The sequence below is a fragment of the Notechis scutatus genome, chromosome 6 (genome assembly GCF_049901735.1).
Source record: "Notechis scutatus isolate UNSWTSFEM ecotype Mainland chromosome 6, rNotScu1.2, whole genome shotgun sequence".
NCBI lineage: Eukaryota > Metazoa > Chordata > Lepidosauria > Squamata > Elapidae > Notechis > Notechis scutatus.
The window spans coordinates 28,502,345-28,521,916 of NC_142014.1; the positions used below are offsets into that span (position 1 = coordinate 28,502,345).

Consider the following 19,572-nt stretch of genomic DNA (forward strand, 5'->3'; position numbering starts at 1 on the left):
AGCAGGAAAAAAAAGCAGGAAATGGGTATTGCAATCATCTATTATAACCGTGATGGCGAACCTATGGAAGGCGTGCCACAGGTGGCACGCAGAGCCATTTGTGCTGGCATGCGAGCCCCAGGCAAACTTACCTCACTGCGCATGCGCATGCCTCCCAGAATGATTTTCGGCCTCCCAGAGGCTTGAGGGAAGCCTCTGCAGCCTTTGTAGGCCGAAAACCAGGCCCGTTTAGTCACTTCCTGTATTTCCGGAAATACCGGAAGTGACTAAACTTTGGGCCTGGTTTTCAGCCTACAATGGAAGTTTGACAAAAATCAGCTGGAAGGTGCAGTGCAGGTAAGGGGGCAGCGGGGGGGGGATCATGCCTTTATGTGCAGGGGGCATGGGGTGGTGCATGCATTGCCTTCTGGGTGCTGGCACGCATGCATACATGCGCATACACACTTTTTGGCACAGGAGCCCAAAAAGGTTATCCACCCTGTATTATAATTAAGTTTTCTCCAGTTCTTTGGATGCATAAATCCCATTATCTCAGAACGATTGATAAGATTTCCATATTTTATCAATGTATGGCCACCACTGAGCTCAACATTTCCATTCCATTTAGCCAAGCAGCCATTAAAATGAGTTTTGCCCCATTTTACGACCTATTTTTGCCACAGCTGTTAAGTGAATCACTGCAGTTGTTAAGTGAGTTGTGTTGCCGTTAAGTGAACCACAGCATTGTTAAGCGAATCTGGCGTCCCCTATCAACTTAGCTGGCGGAAATCCATCTGGGAAGGTCACGACAGGCGACCCCATGACCAGGGGACTAATGCAACCATCATAAATACAAGCCCATGGCTGAGCCTTGCAAATTTTGATCACGTCTTTCTTATATTTTTTTGACATATTACAGCATTAATTTAGATCAATGGCAAAATATGGGATAGAAATAAAAAGATCCACCATGGCCACTGCATGAAAAAAAAAATCTGCTCAAAATGTTCTATCGATGGCATCTTCTACCAGCTAGACTGGCCAAAATGTACAAAAGTCAGTCCTCAAATTGCTGGAAATGTTCAACAGAACAGGGAACATATTACCACATGTGGTGGTGCTGCAAAAAAGCACAGGAGTATTGGCTTAGGACAGGGAAGTGGCTGGAGGAAATGTTGGACTTTAAAATAGATCACCTACCACGATGCTTTCTATTAGGAATTATGTCAAAAAAATATAAGAAAGATAAGCTCTGTTTGATTATGCACATTATTACAGCAGCAAGGATAGCATTTGCCCAGAACTGGAAAGAGAGAGTTATACCAAGTGAAGAAGAAGTAATAAACAAAATCTTGCTATGTGCTGAAATGGACAAGTTAACTCTAGAAATGAAAAACAAAGATGAACCGGCATATTATGCAATTTGGGATAAATTCTACCATTGGTGGGAGCAGAGAGGAAGGTCTTAAGTTGGGAAAGGAGTTGTTGAAAGAATAAATGATTGGATGAGATGAAAAGAAGACAAATGATGTTAGAAATGTATTATATGAATGAATAAATGTATATATGTAGAGAGTTGAATAATTGTTTATAGGAATATGTATGTATGTATGTATGTATGTATGTATGTATGTATATATGTATGGCATTCGGCTTTGTTTGGGTATTTTCCCACGTCATTGTAATTGTTCTTTTAAAGTTCTTTTAAAGTTGTAGCAACGTTTCAGCAGAATCTCATCTGCCATCATCAGGCTTCTGTATAGTGTTCATCAGATGAACACTATACAGAAGCCTGATGATGGCAGATGAGATTCTGCTGAAACGTGCTACAACTTTAAAAGAACTAAAAGAACAATTACAATGACGTGGGAAAATACCCAAACAAAGCCGAATGCCATACATGTAAGTACCATGCGAAAACTTAAGAAAATATATATATATATATATATATATATATATATATATATATATATGCGCAATATTAACCCAAAATCACGTCAGACCACCATGTCCAATGTTTTTAATTGTTTTGTTTAATAAAATGTTTTTAAAATGTTTTTTAAAATTGATCATGTGACCACGGGGACAGTGCCACGGTTGTAAGCGTGAAAATCGGCCATAAGTCTCTTTGTTCAGTGCTGTTGGAACCGTCACTAAATGAATGGTTGTAAGTCAAGGATTACCGTACCTGCAAAACCAAATCAATCGCTGGATGCATTGCTGATTGTAATCTCTGACAGAATTTGGGTGGGGAACAGTGCATACGGAGAATGCAGCCACCATCATATATGTGAGTCAATTGTTAAGTGCCCGAATTTCGATCATGTGACCTTGGGAATGCTGCAACCGTTGTGTGAAAAACAAGGTTTTTTTTAGTTCTGTTGTAATTTTGAATGGTCAGTAAACAAATCGGTTGTCCGTCCGGGAGTACCTATATTTCCTGAGGGGAAAAAAAGACGAAGGACTTACGTTCACAAATATGGGGATCGCGGATATCCCTCTCCGGATGTTGAAAGTAAAAGGCCTTGCACTGCTCACAATTGTGTCCCACCGTGTTGTGTTGGCAATCGTCACACACCCCGCCGCTGGTGTTTCCCGTGGCTACGTAAACGGCCATATCAAAATGGCACTGCTCGGAATGCTCGTTGCAATTGCACTCTTAAGAGAACAAGGAGAAAAAAAAATTATAAGCGAGTCCCAAGATGGGCAGGAAATACATAAAAAAATTGGATAACCCTTTGTCTGAAGTGGTGTAGGGTTTCCTGCCTAAGCAGGGGGGTGGACTAGAAGACCTCCAAGGTCCCCTCCAACTCTGTTATTCTATTCTATTCTATTCTATTCTATTCTATTCTATTCTATTCTATTCTATTCAATTTTAAACTATTTTAAACTAACTCGATACTCGTGCTTTGCTACGAAACTATGTGGTCAGGCTTAGTTTTTGGAGAGGAAAATAAGGGGGGAAAATTGTGCCTCTGCCTACCAGCATCCATCAGTATTCATCTGGCTAGCGTTCTGTCAATGTGTGAGAGAGTTGAGGGCTGTTTGGAAACTGAAACATGAAAACTGAAACAGTATTTGCTGTGTGAGCAAGAAGGAGACAGCAAGGAACCTGAGTGTGGCTTAGCTCAACTGTTCTGTACTAAAGCTGCTTGGTGCTGTGAAACTGAAACTGAAACTCCTTTCCTCTGCTTGTGTTTTGCATTTGGAAGAGATTTCTTTTCAGATGGGGAGTAGAACTCCTTAACATCAGAGTGTGTTAATAATAATAATAATAATAATAATAATAATAATAATATAGGAAATACTAAAGTCTGATGGTCATTTTGAAAAATCCTTTCTTAGTGAGCACCTAGAAGCCAAGAGGAACATACGTGCCAAATTTCAAGTTTGTAGGCTTTATGGTTCTGGAGATTTTGTGATAATGCGTGAGGGGTATTTCGCTTTTATATGTATAGCATAAATAAACAAGTAAAAAGCAATAGCCTAGCACGACAGTTGATTGACAGTCCCTAATCTCATGAATGAAGGCGAATATACATGTTCCAGGATAACGTTGCAGGATCCATTCTGGGCCTCTCAACAGGACCAGATATTTCGTCTTGCGAGGTTTCGGACTCGTGCTGGAGCCCATTCTCAGGGAACTTCTCTCTATGTGATTTGGGTTGTTCTGTGTGTGGTATTTAGATGGTTGTGTGTAGCTTTTAATAGGGGGTGTTGATGGCCAGCTGTTCATGTTGTTGGCTGTTGTTTCTTTGTGCTACCTAGCCCTTGCCTCCTAAGTTCTTTGTAAGTTGATAGTAAATCAGAACACCTGTTGACTGACATGAGGGGCCTGTTTCCCAGGCTTCAATTATTTCCCTGGCTGTTTTTGTGCCTGCTTGTCCAACAATCTTAATAGCGGCAAAATTAAATGTATGCTCATTTATTGCCACATGAAGCTACAAACGAGTCCCTAATCTCTTTATGGATAAGATGCTTGCTTTTAAAAGCACCTTGTAGGGGTGCTCCGGGGCAGGTGGAAAAAATATGGTAGGATCCTGTTCTTAAATATTATGGGAAAAATCCAGCCTTCCAGTAAAATTTTATTTCTAATTCTTCCCAAAGGTTTGGCAATTCTACTTTGTATTTTCTGCTCTCCAAAAGCAGAGTGCTTAGCTGAATTCATTTGTAGACCTTGGACTATTCATAAAAGGACAGATTCTCAGCCAAGATCAAACGTCAACGCCGTAGACTTTACAAGCAGTGATTAATGTAGTTGCAACTTACTTTTGCAGGCGTTGCTGTTCCGTCCTTCTGCGGGACGCCAAGGCAGGTCGTGGTAAAAATCCAAGCATTGCTCGCAGTTTAAACCTTTGGTGTTGTGCCGACACATGCAGTGGCCATGGACCTGTCAGAAAATGAGACAGCCAAGCTCAGAGAGCACCAAGGACACTTCCGATTTCATTTTAGATGAAAGTTGTTTTCTGTCGTCAGGGGCAGAATTATAACGAAATAACATTAGGAAAGCAATGTAGACGTTTACCATTCCTTCCACCTCTTTGTCATAGCCATGCACTGGTGCGCATTCACTGGCGTGTCCATAACAGAAGCAGTTTCCACGCACCACCATGTCATAAATGGCATAATAATACTTTTCTTTGATCTCCATTCTTGAATCCAGAAGGTTATCTCCCAGCGTGTGCAGCTTGGCAAAGTTGATCCTTAAATTTGTAATCTTTAACATATCTAAAAAAGAAAAAGAAAAGAAGAAAAGGATACCTGTGTACATTCATCTTTCTAAGAACAATTCAGGTAATAACATGACATTATATTAGTCCTCAATGTATGACCACAATTGACTCCTAAATTTATGTTAAGTGCCCCATTTTGTGACTTTCCTTGCTATATTTTTTACGAATTTTCTCTCCAGAAAAACCGTGGTGCCGTAGTGGTTAGAATGCCGTATTGCAGGCTAACTCTGCCCACTGCCATGAGTTCGATCCTAACCAGCTCAATGTTGACTCCTTCCAAGGCCAGTAAAATGAGGACCCAGATTGTTGGGGGCAATAGGCTGACTCTGTAAACTTTTTAGAGAGGGCTGTAAAACCCTGTGAAGCAGTATATAAGTGCTATTGCTATTGCCCTTCGTTCGTTCGTTCCTTCCTTTCTTCCTCCCTCTCCCCTCCCTCTTCCTTCTCCCTCCCTCCTTCCTTCCTTCCTTCCTTCCTTCCTTCCTTCCTTCCTTCCTTCCTTCCTCCTCTCTTATTCCCTTTCTTATTCTCCTTCATGGTGGCGCAGTGGTTAGCATGCAGTATTGCAGGCTAATTCTGCCCACAGCCAGCAGTTCGATCCTGACCAGCTCAAGGTTGACTCATCCTTCCATCCTTCCAAGGTCAGTAAAATGAGGACCCAGGTTGTTGGGGGCAATGTGCTGACTCTGTAAACTGCTTAGAGTGGGTTGTAAAGCACTGTGAAGCAGTATATAAGTCTAAGTGCTATTGCTATTGATACCGATAAAAGAGAATATTTATAGCTTAGAGTTATAAAATATTGACAGTTATGCTAATACTAGTCAAGCTCTTTAAGAGAACTGAGGTTCTTATTTGTACATAAGGAGGTTGTAAGCTGTTGGCTTATCTGATCTCACAAGCTCTGTTGCTACTAAAAGCTTAAAAAAAATCTGAGTGGCTACCTATGATCATAAATACCCTCTACTCTTTCTCAGTGGAAAAAGTACAGGTACTCCTTGACTTACAACAGTTCATTTAGTGACTGTTCGAAATTACAGTGCAGCGTCCCTATGGCCACGGGATCGAAATTCAGACCCTTGGGAACTGACATGTCTTTATGATGGTTGCAGGGTCTCAAGATCCCCTTTTGTGACCTTCTGACAAACGAAGTCAATGGGGAAGCCAGATTCTCTTAACAACGGTGTTACACACTTAACAACTGCAGTGATTCACTTAACAACAGTGGCAAGAAAGGTCATAAAAATAAGCAACAGAAATTGGAGGGCTCCATTGTGGTTGTATGTTGAGGACTGCCTGTTCGTTGAAGCATTATAATCTGACTCGAAGGGCACCAGCTACTGTAATCTACCAGACAATGGAGAACAAGTACAAAGCCACTTCAAAACACAAGAGAGATCTATTATTAGCTTTATTATGTTGTCCGAAGTCCTCAACCACCCGCTCGCAGAGTAAATTCCTTTGCCAAAAGATTGCCAAATCCTTTCTAATGTTGCATTAGTTCCAGACATTTGTGGATGGAGAGTATAAAAACTCTCCTCTCTTCCTTTTTTTTAAATTAATCCTGCTATTGCAGGGTCAAACTTGATTTCCTTGAGGGCCGCATCAGGGTTGTGTTTGGCCTAGGGGCCCAGGGTGGGCGTGGCCAGGGTGGGCATGGCCAGCTTGACATCACTTGTGTCGGGGGCATCGGTGGTGGCCCGTGCGCTCTGCCAGCAAAAACAGGCTCCCGAGCTCCGTTTTCAGTCACAATGCCCTCCTGCCACCTTCTGCCAGCAAAATCGGGCTCCCGAGCTCCATTTTCAGCCACAATGCCCTCCTGCCACCTTCTGCCAGCGAAAACGGGCTCCCGAGCTCCATTTTCAGCCACAATGCCCTCCTGCCACCTTCTGCCAGCGAAAACAGGCTCCCAAGCTCTGTTTTCAGCCATGATGCCCTCCTGCCTCCTTCTGCCAGCGAAAATGGGCTCCCAAGCTCCGTTTTCAGTCATGATGCCCTCCTGCTACCTTCTGCCAGCAAAAATGGGCTCCCAAGCTCCATTTTCAGACATATGCCCTCCTGCCTCCTTCTGCCAGAGAAAATGGGCTCCCAAGCTCCATTTTCAGCCATGATGCCCTCTTACCACCTTCTGCCAGCGAAAACGGGCTCCCGCTCTGTTTTCAGCCATGATGCCCTCCTGCTGCCTTCTGGCAACAAAAACAGAGCTTGGTTTTCAGCTGCCATAGCCTCCTGTCGCCCTCTCCTGCCGAGCTCCATTTTCACTGGCCAAGCGTGACAGGAGGCCAACGTGGCAGAAAACGGAGCCTGGGAGGGCCAGATGCGGTCCTCCCAACCTCCATTTCCACTGGCAGACCAGTCCTTTGCAGTTTCCAGGGTGGCCCTGCGAGCCAGATCTAAGCACCCCACGGGCCGGATCTGGCCTGCGGGCCTTGACTTTCACATCCCTGTACTATTGGAATCACTGCAAGGAGAGCCAATCGGTCAACCCTAAAGGAAATCAACTTTTACTGTTCTTTGGAAGGACAGATACCGGAGTTGAAGCTCAAAGACTTTGGCCACCAAATGAGAAGAGAGAGGACTCCTTGGAGAAGACCCAGATGTTGGAAGGCCAAAGGAGAAGGAGAATGTCAGAGGATGATGGGTAGATGGGGTCATTGATGCAATGAACATGAATTTAGGCAAACTCTGGAAGACTGTAGAGGACAGGGGAGGTCTGGCACACTTTGGTCCATGGGGTCACAAAGAGTCAAATGCAACTTAGTGACTGAATAACAACAATAATTCAAATCGAATGATTTCCAGCCAAACTAAGCTCTCACATTATATCACGTATCCAACCCCTTTGATTCCCTTATTGAGTGGTGAAGACGTTTGCCTTCCACTCGGAAGGTGGAGAGTTCAATCCTAGTTAGTGGCAGATGTTTCTCTCTTAGGGCGCAAAGAAAAAATATCTGCTGTGAACTCCGTGTAGGTGTTAGGAAGGGCATCCGGCCAGTAAATGCTCAGTTCCATCCAGTCTCCCTGACTCTACCCCCAATTAAGGGATTACAGGATCATAAACAGAGAGTACTGAGCTAAAAAAAAGCTTTCGTATATTAAAAATAACACCAGATACTGTTACATTTTTTTAAATCAGATAAGCCTGTTCTTATATCTAGAGTGCATACAAATGAAACGTGTTCTGTTGTTTTTCAACATCAGCAAAATACTAATCCGAACATACAAATGAAGTAGCTTATAACTAAGCCCCGGGATCATACTTTGCATTCGTTTTACTACATTCAATGCTTTTATTTTATTTACAGTTTGTTTTTCTTTCATCCTAGATTTCATACAGACATAAACACATGTCTCACTCAAACTCCCCTCCAATCGTACTGAAACTTGCTTCATCAAAGCTTTTCCATAATACGTCGGGAACTATGTCTCAGTTCTTCTCTCATTTCACTAATCCTAGGGATCTGAGATGGAGGGATAATAATCTCCAAACACTTACATGAATAAATTTAATTGAAAGAAGTGAGATAATTCACCCTACGTGCTTTTAAATATCACTAATAGTCACGAATGCTAAAGGCTGCGATGAAACAGGGTTTTTGAAGGGTTGCCCATTACCAAGGCTTTGAAAACTTAATTATGCTCCCATTAATCTTTCTGGATGATGGGTACCCCAAAAGATTTTAGCTCTTTTTCATGAACTTATTAAGCACCCTTGTTTCTCTGCTTCTTTGATCTCTGCGGGAATGCAGGTTGGTGTTAATGAAAAATTTTTGGCAAGAAGATACCACTATAGGGTTGACATGAAGTTCAATTCAGGCCTACTGAGCTCTGGGCACCATCGATGAAAGGAATATATTGTTCGCCCCACAGATGTCTTCAGATGTTTTTTTTTTAATTACAGCCAGATGTTCTTCTCTTCAGAAAGCAAATTGTGCAATTTTCAGAGAACTAAACTAGAGAGGGGATGCGGTGGCTCAGTGGACTAAGATGCTGAGCTTGTCAATGGGAAAGGCCGGCAGTTCAGCAGTTCGAATCCCTAGCGCCGCATAACGGAGTGAGCTCCTGTCACTTGTCCCAGCTTCTGCCAACCTAGCAGTTCGAAAGCTCGTAAAAAATGCAAGTAGAAAAATAGGGACCACCTTTGGTGGGAAGGGAACAGCATTCCGTGCGCCTTCGAAGGTGTTTAGTCATGCCGGCCAAATGACCACGGAGACGTCTTTGGACAGCGCTGGCTCTTCGGCTTTGTAACAGAGATGAGCACCGCCCCCTAGAGTCAGGAACGACTAGCACGTATGTACAAGGGGAACCTTTACCTTTAAACTGGAGAGACTAATGCTGGCCATCTCTGAATGTTGAGTAATTTTGACCTACTGGGCAAAGTTAGCATGCATTGGACGTACAACAAAGAAGAGGATAAAGAACGGTGAACATACTTTGAATCCTAGGACTGTAGGGGTCTTCTATTCGAAAAGCCGGATCCAAAACACGAAAAATGACCTGAAAGCGACATGGGAACACATCAATAGGAGAGAGATTTCTATTCTGTAAATGCAGATAGTCCTCAACTTACAACAGTTTGTTTAAGTGACCATTCAGAGGTACAACGGCACAGAAAAATGTGACTTAGAGACAGTTTTTCACAGTTATGGCCTTTGCAACATCCATTGAAATTCAGACCCTTGGCTGCCGGTTCCTATTTATGATGGTCCTGGGGTCACGTGATCCCCTTTTGCGACTTTTGGACAAGCAAAGTCAACAGGAAGCCAGATTCACTTAAACAACCAGGTTACTAACTTCTCCACTGCAGTGATTAACTTAGCGAGAAAGGTCATAAAACAGTGGTCCCCAACCTTCCTGGCTTTGCGGATTAGGGTATGTGTAAGTGGAGAGTGGAAATGGTTGTTGTGGTTCGCCGGCAGCCTGTGCAGATGGCAGCGGAATCAGACAGTGGGGAAGAATGGGGAGAAGTCCAGGAGTCTGGAGAGGACTCAGACGGGGGTCCTGCATCCGGTGAAGAGATGGAGCCAGGTCCATCTGGGAGCTATGTGCTGACTCTGAAGCCTCCGGAGCCTGGCAGCAGCGAGGCAGAGGAACAAGGGAGCCTGTTCCCAGTGCACGTATGGGCAGAGCTGCCAGAAGGAAAGAGCACCTAAGACAAAAGGGCAACTTGGGAGTAAGGCTTGGAGGTGATTACTCCTCCCCTAAGGTATAAAGGACAGGCAAAGGTGACAAAACCTTTGCAGGAAGCAAAGTTGTTCGCTCTGTTCGGATTAAACCTTGAAGCTCTGTGTGGACTTTGTACTTTGATTGGTTTTTTACAGTTAATTTGGCACTTTAGTTGTTGGCAGCCATTCAAAGGAGAGAAAGGTGGGTGCTTATCTCTAGAAACTGTTTGGGACTAATTACAGGCTGGGAATGCACTGAAATAAAACATAAGTTGTTTTAACTAAGCCTGTGCTTAATTACAGTCTCAGGAAGCCTTGGTCAGAACAATGGTTCTGTGTGAGCAACAGCTACATGCGTTTGTGCAAACAGCTCCATTTGCGTGAGTGGAGGGCCCTCACCTGCATGTGCAAAATTCCATTTGTGTGAGCGGCAGGTTAGGGTTAGGGTGCCCCTTGCACGAATGGAGTTTCACACACGCATGAGAGTCTGCTGCGTGGGCAAGAGCTGCACACCCAAGTGTGCAAGTCTGCCACTTTCACCGCCCAGTTCCAAACGTGCCGCGGGCTAGGGGTTGGGGACGCCTGTTGTACAACGGGGAAAAACTCACTGAACAAATGTCTCACTTAACAACAGAAGTCTTGGGCTCCATTACGGTCATAAGTGGAGGACTGTGTATAAGGTTCTTCCATTGTTATATATAAAGGACCAACCTCTCCCTCGGTGGAAGGTTCAATGTCTGAATAGCGGGAATCACAGATAATGTCATCGACTTTCTTCATTGGCCCGGTGGAGACGCCAGGGAACGAATTCTCACAGTCGTAGGCGAAGTATCGGTAGACTTGCCAGGTTTTGCCAAAGTCTGAGGATCTTTCAATCAACATCGCAGAAGGACGGAAGGTCTAAAAAACAGCAACAAAAGGAGTTTAGGTCAATTGGAGCTACAGAATTGTTTCCCTTTTTTTTTTTTTTTTTTTGATATTGGAAAGTTAAATGTCCTTTTCTTTCTCTCTTTTCTGATTTTTTTTAAAAAATACATGTCCTCATGCATATTTTTATTTTATTTCATTCTTTATTTTTATCCCGAGGAGATGGACTGGTCCAAGTCACCCAGCTGGCTTCCAAGCCTAAGGTGGGACTAGAACTCACAGACTCCTGATGATTGGCTCAAAGTGGTCCACCGGGCTTTCATGCCTAAGGTAGGACTAGAACTGGGTGATTGGACCAAATTCACCCACTCGGCTTTCATGCCTAAGGTGGGACTAGAACTCACAGACACCTGGTGATTGGACCAAATCGGCCCACCTGGCTTTCATGCCTAAGGTGGGACTAGAAAACATCCTATTGTGAACTGTAAAAAAATATATGTTATATTTCTGAATGTTCCTGTAAGCTGTGCTTCAACCACTGCAATTAATATTATGTATAGTATTTTCTGAGTGAAAATCCCAAGAGGATGGAATTTTTCCAAATCTTTCAAAAAAAATAAAATAAAGTACTTTATGGTACATCTATCCTGCCAGGACATCTGTTGAAAAACAAAACAACAACATTTTGTATACAGATGTTTTCTTCTCCGCCTCCTCAAAATTATTTCCACTGCCAAAAGGAAGGAATTTTAAAATTCCATTTATCTTGTGGTCTTAAATAACTGCATTGTGGAAGTTTGGTATTCGGAATATAATTCAAAGCAAATGTGGTGCTTACATAATTCTCACCTCTTGATCAGAACTGACTCCCCATCAAAAAAAAACAACCAGCTGCAGGAATATAGATACGAAGAAGAAACACTAAATCCTTCTCAGATTTTATGAGTGTTTGGGGACACATTCAAAGGAGTTCTTATCTAAAAACGCAGAACAAGCCAATTAAATTGCACCATAAAACTCTGGAATTTGTTGTCTGCCTTCCCTCTTGCATTCCAAGATTAATCGTTTTAAAGAATCCTTTAATACCATTTATCTTAGAGGTGAAAATGCTTATTTAAACCTCTAACTGGTATTTAAGGGCCAGGATCTGGGTCTCTCTGCAAGTGGAGGGGAAAATGTTTATGGATTTTTTACCTTGAAGGTCATAATGAGATGAGTGAAATGAAATTCCGCCTCTAAGTCCAGTTGGATAGTCACATTTTCTACTCCTACAGGACCGAAAGGGGGGAAAAAGAGGAAGTTTCACTGTAAACAAGAACATTTGTTAAAAGTTGAATTCCATCTCTTGAATTTCCCAGAGGGAAACGGGGGCTTCAAACTAAACCCACTCTTTCTTTCTTTCTTTCTTTCTTTCTTTCTTTCTTTCTTTCTTTCTTTCTTTCTTTCTTTCTTTCTTTCTTTCTTCTTTCTTTCTTTCTTTCTTTCTTTCTTTCTTTCTTTCTTCTCTTTCTTTCCTTCCTTTTCCCTACCACCTTCCCTCATTCTCATTTCCTTTCTTCCTTTGTTCCTTCATTCCTTTCTTCTCCCTACCACTTTCATCTCCTTTCTTCCTTCTCCCTGCCACCTTCCCTCACTCTCATCTCCTTCCTTCCTTCCTTCCTTCCTTCCTTCCTTCCTTCCTTCTCCCTACCTCCTTTCCTCACTCTCATCTGCTTTCTTCCTTCTTTCCTTCCTTTACTTCTGCCTTTCTCCCCTCCCCTCTCTCATCTCATCCCTGCTCCCATGTTTCCCACCTCATGAACAAAAATCAAACGGATGAAAATCATTACTAGGGGGAAAAAACCAATTTGCTATAAAAATGCCCAACATAGATTATTAGGAAAATATTCACAATTCAGTGATGTTGTCCGACTCCTGATTAGATCACACTACATTTTAAAAGTGAAAATGCATGCTGCTCTTAATGCAATTTCACAACACGTTCTATACCAGCTGCAATTCCATATACGCAGCTTTCCCAGCCCCTTTCAGGACCTTGAATCCCAGCCTGGGGGGCAGCCAGGGTGGGATTCTACCAGTTCGCACCTATTCGCTAGAACCAGTTGTTAACATTCTAAGCAGTTCGGAGAACCGGTTGTTAGAAGAAATTACTGGTCTAATCCTGTAAGGAAGGCAGGAAGGAAACATTCTGGTGTTGCTTACAGAAACTGCCTCTCCGTTAACCCTTATTTCATTCTTGGCAGGACTAGACTTCCTGTCTCAGGAACTTCTCTGGAGTTTTTCCCCTTCCTTTGCTGGTACTTTGCTTGTGTGGAGTGACCATTCAAAGTTACAATGGCACTGAAAAAAAGTGACTTGTGACCCTTTTTCACACTTACGACTGTTGCAACATCCCCACAGTCATGAGAGGCCAGGTGAGGAGATGCGTGCCTCGATGTGAGTGATATTGAGTTGGCCGCACCCAGCCAATAACATGACCACCAAGCCATGTCCACCCAGCCAAATGACCACCAAGCCATGCCCACCACCTAAGCCACGCCCACAGAACTGGTTGTTAAAATTTTTGAATCCCATCCCTGGGGGCAGCCTACCATTTTCTGACTGCCACCACAGCTTCAGGCGATTCGGAGAGAATGCAGTCACCACGTTTTCGATCCGGTGGCTGTCAGGATTCAGGGTGTCATGGAACGGATATCGCGAGTCGCACGTGAAACATTTCTTGTCCTCCTGAAATAAGCGAGACAAAAAAAAATCCCATTTTGCAACATGCGATGGTTTCCAAAGGCTGGCATTCATTCAACTTCGTTAAATTCCCACTTCGCTTGAACCTTCCAAATCCAGGTTCATGTCCCAACATAACTGGGGTCCCAACGATGGGCAGCCAATCTAACTTGCTTCTTAGAATCTAGACCAGGGGTGTCAAATTCAGTTTCATTGAGGGCCACATCAGGGTTGTGTTTTGACCTTGCGGGAGGTGGGGTGAGGGTTAGAGTTATTTCCGCTACCGGTTCTCCAGAACTGGTCAGAACCTGCAGAATACCACCTCTGGAGCTGTGCTTTCTGCAGGATGTTTGTGCCCTGTGTCCCTTTATTGGTTGAACATAGGCGCATGCTGTTGGGGACAAGCCTGTGTTGTCTCCATCTCAGCGGTTCCAAGAAGGCTCTACACACATTTGCACTGCTCAGGAGACCCTGAGGATGCAGACAAACCTCCAAGTGGGCTCAAGGACTCTCTAAAAGGATGCAAATGACCAGCTGTCTGCAAGGAATATAAATCCTTCCATTCCCCGCCCTCCAGTCAGAGCTGAAGAAGCTTCTTGGAGAAGAAGTGAAAAGTCTTCAAAGAAAAACCAGAAAGTCTAGTTGCCTCTTGAAAAAAAGCACATCTAGGGGGAAAAAAAACTATATAGCCGTGATGGCAAACCTATGGCCCGCTTGCCACAGGTGGCATGCAGAGCCATTTGTGTGGGTACGCGAGCCCCAGCCAAAGTTACCTGCATTGCACACGTGCATGCCTCCCAGCTGATTTTTGGCCCATTTGAGGCCGTTTTGCCCCCAAGGCTTGAGGGAAGACTTTGCAGCCTCGGGAGGCTGAAAAATGGGCCTACCGGAAATACCAGAAGTGCCCGTTTTCAGGTTCCATAGGGCCTCTGGAGCCCAGAGGAGGCCATTTTCGCCCTCCTGGGTGCTCAAGGCCTCAGGAGGCCAAAAAATAGGCCTTCTGCAAATACCGGAAGTGCCCATTTTCAGCTTCCGTAGGGCCTCTGGAACCCAGGGGAGGCTGTTTTTGCCCTCCTGGGGGATTGAGGGAAACCTCTGCAGCCTTGGGAGGCCGAAAAACAGGCATTTTTCATCATTTCCGGTATGTGCAGGGGGACGGGGCGCATTGCATTGTAGGTGCCGGCACACGCACGCTTTCGGCACACAACAAAAAGGTTCGCCATCATGCTATATCGCCTCTTCTAATGCTGCAAAACAGCTCCGTGCCAACGAGAGGCCAGTATTATTATCTTTACTGGCACCAAGACTTTGACACTATTCTCTCTGACTGCTTTCCAACAAGAGAAGACTTCCATTTTTGGAAATTAAGACTTCTTTAATGCCATGTCGTCAGATTGGCTGCTACTTTTCTAACCTTCTGAACACCTAAAAACTTTCTGACTTTCCGTGCTGACTTCGGTTCTCCTGAAACATTTATGAATCTCTCTCCCTTTTTAAGATAAACACTTCTACCTTTGAAGTGAAACAAAGGGTGACACGGGACCCCTCCTCCCTTGAAAAATTGGAGAACAGCTACAGTTCAGGATGTTATATAACCTCACATGCCACTTGTGCCAGAACTATTAAAATGGATAAACACTGGATTACTTCTGAAATGGAGCAGAGAGGATCATAATTCAGACCAACTTGCACAAAACACGGAGAGAAGCAACCTGGAATTAAGGAGTAATTTCCTAACAGTGAGGACAATTAACTCGTGGAACTGCTTGCCACCAGAAGTTGTGGTGCTCCATCACTGGAGGATTTTAAGAAGAGATTGGACAGCCATTTGTCTGAAGTGGTATAGGGCAGTGTTGGCAAAACTTTTTGACACTGAGTGCTGAAACAGAAGCATATGCGTGCCTGTGGGGGAGCACCCGAAACCGGAAGACCAGTCCCCCGGTATGCATGTGCACACCAGGAAGCTGGGCTTCTGGGTTCCGGCACACATGCAAGCGTGAAGACCAGCTGGCATGTCGGAAACTGGAAGTTCAGCTTTCCCGTGCATGCATTGCGTGCTGGGGAGCTGCTTTTCTGGTTTCTGGCGCTCCCACACGTGTGAATAGCAGCTGCTTGCACATGCCAGAACTCGGAAGAGCAATGGGCTCTTCCAGCACACGTGCCATAGATTCACCATTACGGGTATAGGATCAGTGCTGGTATTTGACCGGTTCTGCCCAGTTCTGGAGAGCCGGTAGCGCCGATGAGCAGAGGAGATGGAACCGACCTCTCTGCCACTCTGCTGTTGGGCCCACCTGCCCGCCTGTGCTCCCATACTCACCTTTATCCAGGGGTGGGATTCAATTTTTTTAACAACCGGTTATGTGGGCGTGGCTTGGTGGTCATATTATTGGCTGGGCGTGGCCAACTCAATATCACTCACATTGAAGCACGCATCTCCTCGCCTGGCCTCTCGTGACTGTGGGGATGTTGCAACAGTCGTAAGTGTGAAAAAGGGTCATGAGTCACTTTTTTCAGTGCCATTGTAACTTTGAATGGTCACTCCACACAAGCAAAGTACCAGTAAAAGAGGGGGGAGAAACTCCAGAGATGTTCCTGAGACAGGAAGTCTAGTCCTGCCAAGAATGTAATAAGGGTTAACGGAGAGGCAGTTTCTGTAAGCAACACCAGAATGTTTCCTTCCTGCCTTCCTTACAGGATTAGGCCAGTAATTTCTTCTAACAACCGGTTCTCCGAACTGCTTAGAATGTTAACAACCAGTTCTAGCGAATAGGTGCGAACTGGTAGAATCCTACCCCTGCCTTGATCCACTAAATTTGAAGCACAGCTGCTTTGCACAGCAGAGAATAGCGCTGTGCGCGGCAGCTGCTGAAGCAACCAGAATCGTACAGGCTTGCAGGAGGCGAGTTAGAATGCCTCTGTGCCTGCACAAACGCCTCTGTGCCTGTGCAAAATGCTAAATGCGCACTTTCAACAGGCACAGAGGCGTTTGCGCAGGCACAAAGTGTGTGCATGCACGCAAAGTGCGCCCACCAAGCCACGCCCACCGAACCAGTGGCAACAATATTTGAATCCCACCACTGTATAGGATCTCCTGTTTGAGCAAGACTTGGTGGACGCTCGGGCAGAAGTATGTCCTCTCACCCACTCACCCTGCCAGTCTTCAAGAACAGAAACATTGGGGAACTCTGTTCTAGGCCAGGGTTGTCCCAAAGGTGATTTTTTTCAAGAGGAAACTCAACTTCCTTTGTTTTTCCTTGAGGAGGTTTTGCTTCTCATCTAAAGAAGCTTCTTCAGTTCTAGCTGAATGCAAATTCCCACAAGCCGTTCCCCACTGTTCAGTTAGAACTGAAGAAGCTTCTTTGGATGAGAAGCGAAACCTCCTCAAGGAAAAACCAAGAAAGCCCAGTTGCCTTTGTCTTGAATAAGCACCCTTGGGACAGGTCTGCCTGGATCCTCACAGACAGGTGGTCCTCGACTTATGACCGTAACATTTCTCTTCCTAAGTGAGATATTTCTTATGTGAGTTTTGCACCGTTTTACGACCTTTCGCATTTATGAAGGGGATCGCGGCAGTTGCTAAGATAGAAACCCGGCCGTTAAGTGAATCTGGCTTCCCTGTTGACTTGTCAGAAGGTCACAAAAGGAGATCACATGACCCCAGGACACTGTAACCGTCATAAACACGAGTCAGTTGCCAAGTCTGAATTTTGATCCCCTGGCTATGGGAATGCTGCAATGGTCATAAGTGTGAAAAATGGTCCAAAGTCACGGTCACTAAATGAATTGTTGCAAGTCAAGGTAGTCTTGTATATGACACAGACGCCTTATACAACATTGTAGGTTTGGGGGAAGAATCCTGAATGCAACTGAACACCAACTAAAGAACTGGAAGCTGTGATTTCACCTTGTTGTGTATGCGATGATAACAATGAACTTAAACGAAGCATGAAGAGAGGGGGTTCCTATTTCCCTCCCCCCCGCAAGGAACAACCTCTGAAATCAAATCTGTTCCTTTCCCAGGGATGATCTGGGATTAGACAGAACTCACAGGAGGCAGAGATCAAGATTGAGATTCTACCCAAAAAATATAGTAAGGAAAATGCATAGCTGGATACCGGTGCTTCGCCACAAAACTATGTGGTTGGGCATAGTTTTGGGGGAGGAAAATAAGGGAGAAAAAAATCTGCCTCTGCCTACTAGTATCCATCAGTATTCATCTGGTTAGTCCTGTCAAGTGTGTGAGAGAGTTGAGGGCTGTTTGGAAACTGAAACAGTATTTGCTATGTGAGCAAGGAGACAGCCAGAGCCTGGGCATGGGTTAGCTCAACTGTTCTGTACTAAAGTTGCTTGCTGCTGTGAAACTGAAACTGAAACTCCTCTCCTCTGCTTGTGTTTTGCATTTGGAACAGATTTCTTTTCAGGTGGGGAGCGGAAGTAGAACTCCTTAGCATCAGAGCGTGTTAATAATAATAATATAGGAAATACTAATGCTATGGTGGCCATTTCAAAAAATCCTTTCTTAGTGAGCCCCTAGAAGCCAAGAGGAACCTACACACCAATTTTCAAGTTTGTAGGCTTTACGGTTCTGGAGATTTTGTGATGATGTGTGAGTGGTATTTTGCTTTTATACATATAGATTCATATACTAACTGCTGCCAGAATTGTATTTGCACAAAATTTGGGAGAGTGAAGAGATACCTACAGATGAGAATGTGATCAGGAAGATATTAGAATGTGTGGAAAGTGCAAACTGAATACTATATGGTATGGGATCTATTTTATCAATGGTTAAATCAGTGGTGGCTAACCTTTTTGGGCTCCTGTGCCAAAAATTGTACATGTGCTTGCATGCTCATGCTCGCGTGCCAGTACCCAGAAGGCAATGTGCCCCCCTCACGCCCCCTACGCATGCATGCGCAATCCCCACCCACCCACGCTGCCCCCTTACCTGCACTGCGCCACACAGCTGATTTTCGGATGGTTTGAGGCCTTTTTCGGCCTCTCAGATGCTTGAGGAAGGCTTCTGCAGGCTTTGCAGGCCAAAAACTAGGCCCGTTTCATCACTTCCGGTATTTTCAGAAAAACAGAAAGTGATGAAACGGGTCTAGTTTTCAGCCTGCAAAGCCTGCAAAAGCCTTCCTCAAGCCTCTGAGAGGCCATAAAAGGTCTCAAACTGGCCAAAACTCAGCTGTGAGGCCTGCGTATGTGCAGTGAGGTATGTTTGCCTGCAGCTCACATGCTGGCACAAATGGCTCCACGTGCCACATGCGACACGTGTGCCATAGGCTCACCATCATGGGGTTAACTAATAAAAATGGAAGTGAGAAACAGAGAAACAAAATAAAGAAGATACATTAAAAGAGATAAGTCAATATTATGACTGGTATGTTGAATATTATTGTGTTAACATTGTAGAATTAATATGCGGAACCTTACTAGGTTAAATATTGCAGAATCAATATTAGTGTGTCGAAGGGTATTGTTATTTTGATTGTTGTTTAACAAAGATATCTGTATCCAGACAACACATTGTTCAACTGAAGATGGAACGATCATGTTAAAAATAAAAAATTCATTTAAAAAGAAGAAGAGCTCTTGCTTGTATCACAGCCAGGATTAGAAGAAGAAGAAGAAATCCTTGGAGATTTTATGTTCATCGCATTCAGGAAGTTTAAAAAAAAGAAAACAAAATAAATAAGGATAGGAAACAGCGAGACACAGAAAACTGTACAAAGATATCTGGGTCTGAAGAATGAAGTCTGTTTCCTCTCAAATTCTAGACACCAGCAGATGTTTCTGCTTATCTGGAGAGGAGATGGTGTCACTTAGTCAGCTTAAAAGGAACAAAGAAAAAGGAGGAAAAAGCAAAATACAAGCAGACTTCAGCTTACGGCCCAACATTTCTGTCGCTAGCTGAGTTTAGAAGTGCTTCGTCTACTATTGAAGTACGTTTGAAGGAGCTACCTTAGGGCTGGGCCACTGGGGGTTCTCATGGGTTTTGGAGGGCCCCTAGCTAAGATTCTGCGGAGTTCAGAGAACCCCCAAATCCCACTCCTGGCTGTTCCCACCCACCCAGCCCCACCCTGCCCCTCCAAGGAGTCCCCACA

General features: G+C 44.3%; 1 protein-coding gene across 2 annotated transcripts in view; it reads right to left on the bottom strand.

Moving 5' to 3' along the window:
• Positions 1-19,572, bottom strand: part of LAMB1 (laminin subunit beta 1) — a 94,018-nt gene that overhangs the window by 60,463 nt on the left and 13,983 nt on the right. For both annotated transcript variants that reach the window (XM_087967785.1, XM_087967787.1), the window contains 7 exons: positions 13,333-13,468; positions 11,936-12,009; positions 10,586-10,774; positions 9,143-9,206; positions 4,505-4,707; positions 4,249-4,369; positions 2,449-2,637 (listed from right to left, as the gene is read on the bottom strand). In XM_087967785.1, coding sequence (XP_087823911.1) covers positions 2,449-2,637; positions 4,249-4,369; positions 4,505-4,707; positions 9,143-9,206; positions 10,586-10,774; positions 11,936-12,009; positions 13,333-13,468 — 976 coding nt within the window. The remainder of the gene's footprint in view (positions 1-2,448; positions 2,638-4,248; positions 4,370-4,504; positions 4,708-9,142; positions 9,207-10,585; positions 10,775-11,935; positions 12,010-13,332; positions 13,469-19,572) is intronic.